At 40.9% G+C, this 14,889-nt stretch overlaps 1 protein-coding gene across 1 annotated transcript; it reads right to left on the bottom strand.

Moving 5' to 3' along the window:
• Positions 1-8,090: 8,090 nt before the first annotated feature.
• On the bottom strand, positions 8,091-13,193 carry adora1b (adenosine A1 receptor b). Its single transcript, XM_085443790.1, has 2 exons — positions 11,981-13,193; positions 8,091-10,361 (listed from the first exon to the last, which is right to left on the bottom strand). The coding sequence occupies exons 1-2, from the start codon at positions 12,319-12,321 to the stop codon at positions 9,584-9,586; spliced, it is 1,119 nt and encodes a 372-aa protein (XP_085299916.1). The 5' UTR covers positions 12,322-13,193; the 3' UTR covers positions 8,091-9,583.
• Positions 13,194-14,889: the final 1,696 nt, after the last annotated feature.

Here is a 14,889-nt window from a genome sequence, read left to right as displayed (position 1 = left end):
AGAACAAGTTAAGGCAGGCGGAGTAATGTTGACTTTAAGGACAGCCATCTTTCACCACCACCACCATTAAAAGCTAATTACTCCCAGTCATAAGCAGTGGCCTTTTATGAGCGGGTGCCAACCAAAGCACAGCCACAAGGAGTGACACCATGGGCTATGGTGGGAGCTCTGATTGCCCTAAATATTATTTTGGATTGTTTAACTGCATATGGAGTAACGCCTTTGTAACTCTTATAAAGAGTTGTTTTTTTCAAATCTGCCACAAGGAACAGGGAAGGAAAAACAGTTAACCGTTACACTCCCAGAATGCAAAGCTGAGCACGGCAAAGTCTATTCAGCAGGTTTTTAAAAACCACAATCTCAGAAAAATGGGAAAAGAGTTGGGAATTTCCCTGTCCTCATTAAAAAAAAAGTCCTGAGAAAAAAGCAGCTGATAGCAGGTGGGAAGTGAGTCAGACAGCAGTTCAACTGCCTCTGCACATTTTACTTTAGACTTGTCGAGGCAGGCAATTATCCCTCCCTCTGATGTGTGTTTGCTGGTGTTTGCGCTTACTGTTACCATACGTGGGGCTGCAGGGGTTTGAACTCACACAGAGTAAGATAAATGCAGCATTTTCCTTCGGGGTAAAAACCTAGATTTGCACACAATATGTGTCATTTTCCGGCACTGCAGTAAACAAGTCGAACCCTGCCTGGTTGTGGTTATACATCTGCTCATGACTCTTCCTGTGTCACTGAAGTGGACAGCGCTGCATTCAGCGTAACATTTTACCATCACGAACTTGTTTAAAGTTGCCTGAGAAGTGGAGCAATAAAAAACACATTGTCTCTTTACAATGGGGGCAGAATTTTAGGTCTAGTGACGGTGTGTGGGTGAGCTTCTGTGGATGTGGGAAGATTTTCTGGAACATACTGTAGGATCAAGGTCAGATAGTCAAGAACTTCAAACAGCTGGCTCGTGCTCAGAAACCAAAGGAAAACAAAAATCTTGTTTGTGATCAAAAAGAGAGATGATATCCTGCCTTAAAATTGTGCAAAATCTTGATTTAGTTTTTTTTTTTTGCTGAATTGTACAAAGAACATTGCCAAGTTAAACAACGCATGTTCTTTCATAGCTAAGAAATCATATAAGCAGCACAGTTTAGCATGTCATTATGTGTAGCAGTGCTGTGTTTTCTTTTCCCTGTGCCCCCCCACCCCCACCCCCACCCTTTTTTTATAATTAGTTCCTGTAAGGGCGCCAAGCAGGTCTTTGGAGCTGTCATCAAAACTATTTTAGATTTAAAAAAAAAACTGATCTGTCCTCCAGAACCTGCAGGAGATGCTTAATGAGGAAGCCGGAAGTCAGCCAAATCAGTAGCAGCTTCTCTTGGCACCACCACATTTTAATAAACTTAGTACTAAGTGCATCTTCACCAGTAGGTGGCACTCTGTCATAAGGGCAGTCAGTGAAGACAAAGGACAGCACTCTGGTATAGGGAATTAGTGTCAGAAAGAAAATGCACCACTACGCTTTAACAGCCATACTGTCCATTGATCTCTTATTTACCCAAAGAAGGAACTGCAGAGCTAACAAAGCAGACAATCATCATTTCCTCAACCTGCTCCATAAAAATATCATTTTAAATCAATCCAGTGGATGATTTAGTGCATCTTCTCTTTAGTCTGGGTTCACACAGCAGGCAATGCCCTCCCCACATTTTACAGCCTGCTTCAAGGCTGCGTTGTCAACATCCTGGTGCAGAGATTAGCTTTTTCTTCTTTCGTTAAAAAAAAAAACATAACAAAAGGAGATAAAATATTGATGCTGTTCTAATTTTGTAGGCCTTTTTTGGTGAATAATTGATTTTTACTGGAAAGTAGCTTGTTTAACTGCATCGATTTCCTTGCACCGATTTATAGAAGTAGTTTCATTAATGCTCTGAGATTGCCCTGGTTTTCTGTTAAAACACCTTTATGTTTATTTTGCAGCTAAACGGGATTTCACTTAATCACTGTGCTGTAATTGCTCTGTGACATACTGCCAGTAATATGCTGCATATCATTACATCTTAATAGGCAATGTTCGGCTGATACTGAATGCAAATTTTCCATCTGCTGCAAATTTTCATCCACACATTTTGTTTTTTTGGTGGTTTTTTTTTCATCTGCTCATTTATGTTCATTGATGTGAATGTAGCCTCTCATTAGCTGCAGTGCCAACCAGGAATTGATGTTCCCAAACTGCTGCATCACAACGCAGAGGAGTCTGACACAGATGTTCTTGCAGCGGAGGCGGTATTGGTGGCCTTGTTTTTATGACTGATTGCTTCTCTGTGAAGTCGCACATGCATAACAAAGTCAACAATAGACACGAGCATCATTCTGTGCTTTACTGTATAACACATAGTAAAGTGCTGGCATGACTTTACAGAACTGTTTTGTTGGTGTTATCCTCATTTCATTTTCAGGGTCTGTTTCAGCTGCTCCCTGAGACAGATGTTGCTATCATGTATAAGTGTTTTGGTGAGGTGATGTGTTTCTTGTTGTGCAGCAGCACTGGGGGCAAAAGACACTTGCTTATTTATGATGCCTGATGAGATCCCAGGTAGATCAAACCTCTCCTCCATTTTTAATGAAAATGTTTCTTACAGGAGCGAATACGCAATCACTTCATCCTCTTTTGCTGGAGTTTAAGGGAGAAGCGGAATAGCCATGTTGGTTTGAGGTTCAGCTCAATTTATTGACTGAAAGCACAGCTGGAACAGACCACCCAGAAGAAATATTGATCCACATACAGTATTGTGCAAAAGTCTTGAGCCACACCTTGTATTTTTCTAAGACAATGGGAAATAGGTTCAGCATTTTGCAAACGTGAACAAAAATACAGAATAAAAGACAAAACCAGAGTTTGTGCACTTCTAACCAGCTTGAAAGTCAATATTTGGAATCACCACCTTTATTCTTCTACACAGCCTGAACTCTCTTAGACAAGCTCTTTCTGTTCAATTCAATTTCATTTATATAGTGTCAAATCAAACAGTTGCTTCACTTTTTAAGGCAAAGACCTTACAATCGTATATAATGTAACGTATCTTTGAGGAATAGTTTTCCAGGCTTCCTTAAGGATATCCAAACTCACGTTTGGCTGTTAGCTTCCTTTAGGTCGGGTGGGGAGCTAATGGCCTCGAGGGCCGGTGTCCTGCAGGTTTTAGATCGCACCCTTGGTCAACACACCTGAATCAAATGATCAGTTAATTACCAGGCTTCTGTAGAACTTCAATACATGTTGAAGAGGTAATTTAGTCATTTAAATCAGCTGTGTTGGATCAAGGACACATCTAAAACCTGCAGGATACCGGCCCTCGAGGCCTGGAGTAGGACACCTGTGCTTTAGGTGATCCCACTCTGCTTCAATAATGTTGAAGTCTGGGGAGGCCAATCCACGACTGATAGTGAAACACTGTCTTTTCTGTCCAAGTATCCTTTTACTGTATGACAGTGTGGCTTTAGTACTTTTCTGCGTTCACAATTCAATCAGTTTTGACAAGATCAACAGCCACATTGGCAGAAATGCTGCTCCAAACTGTGACAGTGTCATGTGAAGTGATGTGGCAGGCAGGTTTCGAACAGAAGTTGAAAAGAAACAAACCTTTATTCTGGCTGAACTAAACTAGTCAACTGTGATCCAGACAAAATTAAAACCAGGGGATACACTTACTGGAGGAAACAGGAACAAGAAGCAGGGAAACACACAGCAAAGTAGAATGAGGGACAGCATGAAAGACTACCAAAATAAGACAGAACACAAAATAAAATAACAGAACACGGGAACAGAAATGCAGATTTGACACAAAGACAGAAAGGGAAACACACAGAGACAAGACAGACTTCATACAGTGATGCTAGGAAGGAAACACAGGGACAAGTCTAGGACAGACTGAACACAAAAAGGTGACACAAACCAAGGAACAGAACAAAACTCAGAAGTGCTCAAAGGATGAAGCAATATAGAACTAGACCCTAAATGACTTCATAAACCCAAAGATTAACCAAAAAAAACTCAAAACACTGGGTCATTGAACCAGGAACCATAAGAAACAAAAACTCCACCATGTTTCACAGATGGTTCAACCCAGACGATTACCAACAGGGAGAAATAATATATTTACAGCCAAGAAGTAGGTAGTGAGCAAAAAAACCCTATAAAATATATTCAAGGGTCCTTAATCATCAGAAACGTTTAAGCAAGGCAACTAATGTGTAATGATGGCTGTTTAAACACGTTCCCAAGATTATTTTAATTTTGTTTAAAATAAAATATTTCCCTTTGCTGTTACTGCTGCTTACTGCAACTTCTGCATGTGCGCCCTTTTCATGCTTCGGTGTCTATTACACATTTTGCCGTGATATTGGGTTGGATAGTTCTAGACATTCACTGTTCTATCTCTCTCTGAACTCGTCCATGCATACTGATGGTCATTTGAACCAAAATCAAAGTTGGAGTAATCACTCCCTAAGACCAGTTTCCACTGATTTTATGGATATGACTTTCAGATAGTGTTCTTCTGCTGCAGATAGTTGTTTAGAGTTTTTCCACCACTTGTTCACTTACCTAATTTTTTTAGGACACATCACCATACAGCATCAGCATTTTTTTTATGCTTGAGCGATTCATAGTAGGTCAGTGTTAAGTGACTTAACAAATAAAAAAAGAATAAAGAAATTTCCCTGAAATTGTCAGACTGGGCTGGAAATGAGTGAATACACAGCCAATGTCCAAACAAATACTGGGAGCGACCTTGAGAAAGCCTGGAGAACTATTGCTCAAGAGCAAATAGTTCTCCAGGCTTACTGTTTGCAAAAGAGTGTTTTTAAGAAAGTCTGCCTCCTAGGGCCAGTGGTGACTCAGAGCTGGCCATCTACCAATCTGAATGCTGGTAGATCACTTCCTGGCTCCTCCAGTCCACGTGTATTCTTGGGCAAGATGCTGAACCCCCAGTTGCTCTTGATGCATTCATCAGTGTGTGTGTGTGTGTGTGTTTACATGTGAATGTTAGATTAAAAAAACTGCTTAGGCATAGATGTGAACACTGTATGACTGTGTGTGTGACTGAGTGAATGAGAATTGTAGAAAAAAGCCCCGAGTGGTGGCTCAAGATTTTTGCACAGTACTGTGCGTGTATATATGGTTTGCCAGAAAATTCAAAGCACACTTGTTATTATGGTACTCTGTACTCTATTAATTCATGTATTATTTAAATAGATCATTACTGAGCAGAACTGTCTTTGGAAATATGAACCAATCAATACAACAACTGTGAAAATGTATTATAACACTTGTGGTTTCATAAAGTCAATGATAGCTATGCTCTAAGTATCACTTTTTCTTATGAATGATGAACCGTGTGAAGACAAGTCTCTCTCCTCTTTCTCAGGCCTTGTGGTTCACACTAACATCAGCCCAAGGACAGTATGTCACTGCAGGGAAAGGTCACTGCTCTAATAGAAATACACATTCTTATCTGAAGTCTCCTTTCACTTAATATTTAATCTTTTCATTGGAGCCAATATGATAAGAACAGGGCCACAGAGCAAACTATTATGAATCATTATATTGAACAGTTTATTGATTTATAAAAGCTTTCTGTTTAACATCATGTCATATAAAATTGCGCACACAACATCCACTGTAGGGATTATACACATGTCATATCAGAAAGAAGCGAGTGAAGTTACTCTGTTGACAGCTTTCAAGCATAAACCCTTGCAGACACAGCACAGTCCTTATTTGCGCTGCCTGGTCTTTTTCAGAACTTCACAAGTCTTTTAATATCAAAGAAACTCACAGACTGAGAAGAAAGAAGAGAGAAGAAATGCTGTGTGAATGGTGACAACTGTCAACTGTTATCATAAAGCCACTCACGGCATTATTCTGAAAAATTAATGAGAACTCTGACAGCGCTGATAAGCCGCAGCAAGGTACCCATAAGAAGCTGAGATATCCACCAATTCGAGTGCTGATTGTTGTGGAAAAAATTACATGTCAGAGGATGACAAATGATCCAGAGGACTGAACAGACAGAAAAGAACTTGTTTATGATCTTTTAATATTACAAGTGCATCCTTAGTTAACATGACTTTATATAAGGAAGAAACATAGGTGTAAGACCTATTAGTCCAGTTCTTTTAAAAATGCATTTACTGGTGCTTTCGGCCACTTGAGAGTAGCAGAAATAAAATGTAAACACAAAACTGAAAACAGACACTTATTAACACATCCAAAGATCAATTTCACCATATAATTGAATGTTCCTGAACACCTGATGCAATATTCCCTGTCCTTAGCTCTGGTATGGTCTTCAGTGACTCCTGAGGAATTATTTTTAGACTACCAGCCCTGAAATAATGGTGTGTTTTTGAAAGATGTGAGACTGAACCTAACCAGGAAGGTTGGCTTCCGGAAAACTGAAACAAAAAGCAAAAGACTCAAAAATGACCTGCCAGTGTACCATTTTCACATATCGCTCAGCAGATACAGTACTGTGTTTGACCCACTGCTGTACTCTGATATGTGTAACTGATTAAATGAGTGGCCTGGGATTCAGCATATTTCTCAATTACAATCACTCTGTGAAACAACCCTTTATTTGAGTAAAAGAACTACATTTACGTAAAAAAAACCAGAGTTGACCAAAGTTTACAACCAAAATGTTTTTGACATCCTACACATCCAGTCGAAACCAAAGCACACAGAGAAAGATCGAATCAAAGGTTTAAAGTCACTGCTGCTTGTTTCTGTATTACTTCACAACTAAAAAACTGAGCAAAAATACATAAGCAATGTATGGAAAACTAAGTACACCCAGCTTATTAAATCACCTAGAGCAGTAAGTTCAAGTGCTACATCTTCTGTTGAATTCATCAGTCTCTCACATCATTGTGAGGCGTGACTGCAGCATTTCAATCAGACTGAGGTCTGACGTCTCTTTTCTTTTTCAACCATTCTGATGGAGATCTTCTAGTTTACTTGCATGCTTATTCTGTATAATGGCCCAATTTTCAGACTAACTTTAGCTTTCAGCCTCACACGTTTGGCTCTAGAATACTTTGACTTACAGAGAAGTTCCTTGTTTTTTTTACTTCAAGGTGCCCGGGTCCTCTGGCTACAAAACATGCTGTTATGCACTGCTAATATGCTGTGGTCAGTTTTCACCAAACATGGTGCTGTGCATTATGGAGAAACATCTCCATACAGACCTCATCTGTGTCCTATACACTGTTACAGAGCTTTAACATCTTACATGCCTGCAGATTCTGAGGTGTAGCTCTTGGTTTTGGGGGGTTTCTCTTTCTTTTTTAATTTTATTTATTTATTTATTTGTGTGTGTGTGTGTGTGTGGGGGGGGGGGGGGGGATCTTTTGAATCTTTTCCTCATGTGAATAATCTTTGTTGGTGCAAACGGATGACAAACCTTTCCCATATTGATCGGCAACAATTGCTTCTCTGAGATTATTGCCTTTCCTCCTTGGCATTGTGTCACACCTGAATGCCCCACATCTGCACACTGCCAAACCTTCTGCTTTCATAGAGGTACTCACACATGGTGATGATCACTTCCTCAAGTGCATTTTATTAGCAGCACTTACTGCCTCCAGTGGAATTTAGAGTCTAAGGAGCAGCTAAGGGTGTGATTAATTATATTTCATTTTCAAGGCACTGCTTCTGCATTTTTGCTTTATTTTTCTTAAATAAATAAGAAGCGGGTGCAATATGTTTGGGTTGTTGCTCACCTCAGGTTGTATTTTCTTAGGATTAGATGATGATTTATTATGTCCTGTTATGTAAAACCCTATAAATGTACTTTCTTTTTTACCATGACTGAATTTTGATGTTTTTACTGATGTGCACTGCATGGATGTTCTATGACTGATGATGGCATTCTTTATGATTGTTTCCTCTTTTTTATAAAAAAAAACAAAACAAAAAAACATAACCACATTCAATTTAAGTTTAAAAAAAAATCATATTTACTGCTGAAAATGCTTTTTACTTTATAACCATATATCATAGAGCACATAGACACTGTGCTCAGTAATAACATTCGGACTAGGAATTATACATTTTATTAAAAAACATAAAATCATGACACAAACATGTATATTTCACTATTCAGTGCTAATCAGAGCTGTAAACCCAGGTTGTAAATTGCATTAACTAAAAAAAGACACATCTTTAAACATTTATTCATCCACTTTTCCCTTAAATGTATGTATTTACAACCCACCCAGCCTCTACTTTGTAGGCATTTCACATGGGTGGAGTGCTTTACTGTTTCTGTTGATCCTGTCTTTTCAGTCAATCAAACAGCTTCACTGTCTGCTCCTGCCTGTCAGATGTTTAAGACAGTGATAGAAATGCCTTAACCTTACAGAAGAGATTGTCACCAGTTTAGGAGAATGTCAGTGTCTTATCCCACCTCTTAGTCTTTTCCAGAGACAAAAGAAAGTTAGTTTACATTCTCACACAGTCTTTAAGTCAGTGGCATTTACCATACTTACATTACTAAGCTAATGCGAAAAAAGTTCATCTTACAGCGTAGTACATACTCACCATCTTCAGGTTGTCATTTCTGGGTCAGTTAAAAGTGGAGCCCACACCAGTTCAGATAATGAATAAGGCCATGGCTGCTACTCTGGTGTTGAGATGTGATAATGTTGTTATTAATGTAAAAAGGGAGACCCCACTCTTACTACCAGATAAAAGAGGCTGGCAGGAAGAGATCCACTCAAGGAGGAGCTTTAAGTGCATCTTGGGTTTTTCCTAGGTGACTTGCTGTCTTCCTTCTTCAAGTCTCTTGCATGCAACACCTAAAAGCTCTTGTTGGTCCATCTGCTACTTTTTTTATCCCTCTTCGTCGCTCCTTCTGCTATAGATTGATACTGCTGAATGACGGGGGGGGGGGGGGGGGGTTGAGCTCCTGCATAAAGGAGTTAAGGGGTTATAAAAAACCTTTCCATGATAACACACTACACATTGTTGCCCAGTGAAGACCCTGAAGAAGATATGCTCATTCACAGCTGTGCTGCTTTTAGTCCCATATTTACATTATTACATTCATATATTTTTAGCCACTGTCACTTTAAACTTACACACAGTTATGGAGTAGTAAGAGTTGCCGCCTCCATTGAATATATAAACGTTTAAGAAAGTTGTAATATCTGATTATCTCATACTGACCAACCACAATAACTTATATTGCACATCTTGTAATGTTTCCACCAACTGTTCCACCAAATTGAATAAAACAGTTAAAGCTCAGTGTTCTCAGTTTGTTACTAAGATAAACCAACAGTCACTGTCAGAAAAAGACTTCCATTATTTCACGATTATATGCAACCTTTCTTTCCCTCTCTCTGATCAAACTTTCAGCATATACACTCCTCCTGAGTGAAGACAATTGCTCATCCAGTGATTTAACTGGCTCCCTTCCGCTAAGCATTGTAGCCCTGTGTAACAATGCATGTTACACATTAGACAAGGAGAGAGCATATGCTTTGCCCACTGATCATTACTTCTCCAGGCATCAGCTCTATCCTTTGCTTAGGCTGCATTCTTCCCCAGTAAGGATGATTGTCCTTTATGTTTTTGAGGTGATTCGGCCTTCTGGTTTTGCTCAGACAGAGGCTGGGGTTTAGGGATTTCTGTCTGTGGAGAAAGAGGCGGTGTTGCCTGCTGTAGGTCTAACGTTGGCATCTCTTTCCTGTCACTGGCCTGGGTCTCCAGAGCCGATGTGTCCTTGCAGCAGAAGTACTGCTGCCAGATTTTCCGGAAGGCTGAGCGAAACTTCTTAATGCGGAAAGCGTAGACAATTGGGTTGACCGCAGAGTTGCCGTGGGTGAGCAGGATGGCAATGTAGAGGACGACTTTGGGCTTGTTACGCTCAGGACAAAAGAGTGTGATGCAGTTGATGATGTGGAGGGGGAGCCAACTCACAGCAAAGAGAAAGAGGACAAGAGCAAGGGATTTAGCAAGATTCAGCTCTTTGTCATAGTACCTGTTGGGGTCTGCGTGACTGGTGTTCAGTTTCTTATTGTTAAGCTGCTTGTGGATCATGTAGAAGATTTCTGCGTAGATGAACAGCATGAGCAGCAGAGGTGGGAGCACCCAGCCGAAAAAGTTAAAATAGACCATGTAGTCCATGCTGATGACATTTTCAAACTTGCACGTGGTAATGAGGTCGGAGCTGATGGAGCCGTTCTCCTGGCAGCGCTTCAGGTTGTTCCAGCCTAACATGGGTGTGAGTCCCACAATAAACGCTACCGTCCAACATATCACGACTGCCAGTGCCGCTCGCCGAGGGGTCACCACCCGCTTATACCTACAGGAGTAAACAGCAGAGCGACACGTCAGCACTTTCCCACATAGCATTGTCAGGGCATGCATGTTTTCATTCTTTGTACTTCATTTTTCATATTGTCAGTGTCCTTGGGCTGACAGAAGATGTGATTCACATCTTCACAGCCACAACCCCCAAGACACTTTGTGAAAAGGTCCTTGCAGCACATATTACCTTTTAAAATATGTTTCTGAAATTCTTATCTTTGATACTTGACCTTTGCAAGACTGTTACTTTTTAATGACTTTCTTAAAACCAGAAATCGTTTTTTTTTTTAAAGAAAAGAAAGAAAGAAAGCTGCTATTACATACTGGATATTAAAGGTGTTGCAGGCTAGGCTTTCTCATTATTTAAGAAGCTTTATGAAGAAGTAGCCAGAGTCAGAGGGAGGTTAAAAAAAAAGGCAAAGGCTTAAAGATCTTATCACTGCTGTCTTGACTTGTAAGTAAAGAATTTCAGGGACCACAACCTGATACTTGCCCCGAGGCAGGGATGAAAGTAGTTATCTGATACAGCTCATCATGGTAAGCCAGTGATTAGTCATTTTCAGATTACTAATGGTTAATGTTTAATGTAGGATGTTTTGGCTGTAAAGAAAACACCCATATTACCACAGGCTGACCTTTGCTAAAGGGTAGCGTGAGGCAAAACAAGATTCTTCAATTTAGCCCAAATGTAGCAGGTGCCATGTGTAGGATGAGTATTGATTAGGGACCCAGACCTTAAGTGAGGTCTGTGTCAGAAGTGCAGAAAAAATAAATAAATAAAATAATCGAAAAACTGAGCCTGAAAGAGATCGGAAAAGATCAGGTTCTGATCTAAAAACAGGGAGCGTGGTAGAGCATGCAGCATATTATGTAATTTATGAAAATGTTACAGTGCTGTATTTGCATATTGTTAAATATAGTCTCTGCAATGTGTGTTGGAAACAAGTGACAATTCCTGAGAAACTTTCTACATGCATAACCCGAGCAAGGACGCCCAGATGCTGCTGTGACAGACAAACTTTACATGGAAAAGTCAAGAGTTAAAACTGATGACAGAATATTACTGTAAGCCTGGAAGACTTCATGGGATTTAACAGGGGACAAGGGTCTGAGGCTTTCATAGGCAATATTCTCAAATAAGTAATTTCTCTTTCCTTCTCGGCTTGTCCTTTTAGCTTTTCAACACCACTGCTTGTGCTTTTACTTTACCCCAGCATGACATGATGTGTCCACCACATACAAAGCGGGAGAAGCAAAGCTGACCACTTCTGTGTCGCTGTGCACCTCTTCAGCACATTAGAGATCCTGATGACAGAAAGACTAATTAAAGTAGTTAGTAGATTGGCCTTGCTCTGTTAAGCTGTCATGGGGAGGCGGATATATATGCATATAAAGAAACTGGCAGACTGGCAGCTTCCTGTATAGTGAAACGAGACCCATACAGAAATCAATGAAACAGCACTGGAACTGTGCTGACTTCTGCTATCATTTCTGGTGAGTACCTCCAACAAATCTATGCTATTTTCATTCGTATCACTTCCCCACATTACACAAATAACGCATGACTCAATCCCGTCCTTAATTTTATCCTTTAGGTTGCAAAAAGGTCGTTACCTGGTCGGGATTTTGACCCTGAGATAGCGGTCAATTGCAATAGCCAAGAGGGCCAGGATCGAACTTTGCGTCAGGACCAGCACCGTGCACGCCACAAGCAGGCAGCTGTAAAAGTGAGTTTGGAGTCCGATGTTGATAGTAATGGCCAAAGGGATGACGAGTGCTCCCACTGCAATATCCGCCAGAGCCAGGGAGACAATAAAACAAAACGTGGTATCTCGCAACGATTTATTAATCTTCACCGCCCAGACCACCATCACATTCCCGATTACAGACGCCACAGCAATTACCACCTCCATTCCGATGTAGACTGAGTCCACTGAGAAGAGTGCCCCGGCCATCCTTGCAGATAATTTTGTCTTTAATAAGAGTGAGCTGCAAAATAAAAACAAAAAAAGCCAACAGAACAATCCTTGACTTTTTCTTCCTGTCAGTACAGAATTTTCCAAATGCGTCCCGCTGTGTCACGGCACTCTCATCCTCCTGGTTAGCAGACGAGATTTAAGTTGAGAGAAAATCTAGTTATTCTGACGATGATACGCAGGTTAAGAGCCACAGTGTCTTAGAATGGGGTGTTTTCCTTTGGAGCAGGTGATTACGGTCCAGAGGCGGCTGTGCGTCGCTGCTGTTCTGAGTCCTGCGCCTTCACTTGGCGGAATACACCTGCTTCTTCGGAGAGGAGCGTTCTTGCCATGCTTTGCGATTTATCCGGGAGGGCGCCTCGTGTTCATCACCCAGCTTTTGTCACTTTAATCTAGCAGTTTAAAAAAACATAACACACATCCAATGAGAAACTACCTGCTACAGAAAGCCTCGCACGGCTGCAGCTCCGACGCGGCGTAATTTCCGTTCACCTCTGCCTTTCTTTCTCTCTCGCTCGTGAACACAGAAATGCTCTTACTGAAAATAGCCGTGCGGGGTTTCTCGCCTTTCGTGTGGCATTGAGAGTTGCTTTCTTGGTTTTATTAGTCGTTTTCCCCTCGGTTCGTGCAACTCCTTCGTTTTCCACGGAGAAATGAAATGGTGCTAGTCTTCTGCAGGACCGTCCGAAAGAAGTAGGGCGAAGGGTGATGTGAACTCTCTGTAACGCCATGTATGCATTTCTCCCACGCCCTTTGGAAAACTAATAGACCTTGGTCACTCGCCCATTGTTCTGATAAGGCGTGAAGGAGTGAAACTGCCATGTAACAAACGCCGTTGGAACTGCAGTATTACTGGAGGGAGGCACACAGTAGTAAGCCACTTATTTGGTTTTACTCCTCCAGCCACATACTAAGAACACATCAGATAGAAATGTATCTGTAATAAAAAGAAATATTCAGGTCATTCTAAATAGATCTTTATGCTGTAGACTTCAAAGGCCTGCAATCTCAGCTTGAAGCAAGCCCATCTGAAAAACTAATGGGATTTAAAATTGGAAACCTTGTGACTGATTTAGATCTATTGATCATCCTTTTTTTAAAAAAAACCCTTTACAGCTTTGTAAGTGGTTTCTGAAAACGGATATATCCTCCTTCAGAATCTGAAGCAGGAACAGGATCCCCATGGCACAATAACCTGCCCTGTTTCTTCCAGTGACATAAAGAACTTCAAGAAGCCAAGTGCTGCATAAAATTACAAGCATCCTGTGTTACCTTTCCAAGGTTCAAAGGTCAGCACCAGGTAGCAGTGTGAGTACTGACCACAACAGCCACACATGACTGTGTAGATTGGATATGCAGGTGTCACAGATGGAGAACTGCAAACACTTTGTTTCAGCTGACATTCACGGTGAAAACAAAAGGCAAAGTGTGTGTGTGTGGGGGGGGGGGGGGGGGGGGGGGTGTTACTACTCTCCGGGATCCACACTGAGAGACAGAGATGACAGGGGGACCAACAGTCAGCAGGATTTCACTGGAGACAATTCCACTCTGTGAGAAGCAGCATGGTGAAAACTGTCAGCATGATGTACAGAGGTCAGCCAATAAGCAAGGAAGGAAGCAGCCATATGGCCCAGTTGCAGCGATTCGGCTGCGACTCACTAGGGACATTTTTTAATGAGCATATGTGTGGTGGCAGTGTTGAGCAAATCAATCATTATAGAGCAAATGGCATGAACTAATTCGCTTGGGTGGAAATGGCTGACATTCAAGATTCTGAATGTTTACACTTTGAAATAAGTCTCATTATCAAGGTCATATCCTCACAGTACTATTGTCTTCAGCTACTTATCAATAAATAGTGTTATGGCTTTGACGAACCCTGGTAAGCAGGAGCAAAGCAAGTTCAAGAGACACCCTCATTTCAGACTTTTTCTCCCACACTTAACATGACATACATAGACCCTTAAATGCTGTCTGATCATGTTCACTGACGCCATCTTCACCGAAATGACGTGCTGAAAGGCTTCAACTTTTTATGGCATCTCCCACTATCTAGCCCTTTATTGAATTACTTTTAGCAACCCGGAAATACTAACAGTTCATTATAAAATATTAACTCAGATTGAATTTGGTGAAAGAAACACATCACCAGAAACTTGGGAAAGACTGGAAAAGTAAGTGGTACTAAAAAGAGACAGCTGGAGGAACATTTTGCATCTAATTGGGTTCATTGGCATCAGCTCAGATACATGACTGAGTATGAAAAGAGCATCTTAGAGAGGCAGAGTTTCTCAGAAGTAAAGGCGAGCAGAGGTTAACCAATCTACAAAAAAATTAATTAATTCTGCAAATTGTGACCGAAGACCGAAAATCAGTATTGGATGCATGTGATCTTCAGGCCCTCAGGCGGCACTGCATTAAAAAGGCTTGATTCTGTCATGGAAATCAATGGTTGGGAACACTTTCAGAAATCATTGTCTATGAAAACAGTCCACTGTGCCATCCACAAATGCAGATTACAGCTCTGTCATGCAAAGAAGAAGCCAT

Source organism: Copadichromis virginalis, linkage group LG20 (genome assembly GCF_057382275.1).
Source record: "Copadichromis virginalis isolate Kocher_CV1m ecotype Utaka linkage group LG20, C_Virginalis_male_GT1.1, whole genome shotgun sequence".
Taxonomy (NCBI): domain Eukaryota; kingdom Metazoa; phylum Chordata; class Actinopteri; order Cichliformes; family Cichlidae; genus Copadichromis; species Copadichromis virginalis.
The sequence above is the reverse complement of the archived record's forward strand: the minus strand, read 5'-3'. Positions and strand labels throughout refer to the sequence as shown.

Bases quoted from the DNA above. Each gene is read 5' to 3' on its own strand.
- adora1b (XM_085443790.1), bottom strand. From the start codon at position 12,321: ATGGCCGGGGCACTCTTCTCAGTGGACTCAGTCTACATCGGAATGGAG. The intron at 10,362-11,980 runs GTAACGACCTTT...TTACTCCTGTAG, and splicing joins AGGGTCAAAATCCCGACCAG to GTATAAGCGGGTGGTGACCC.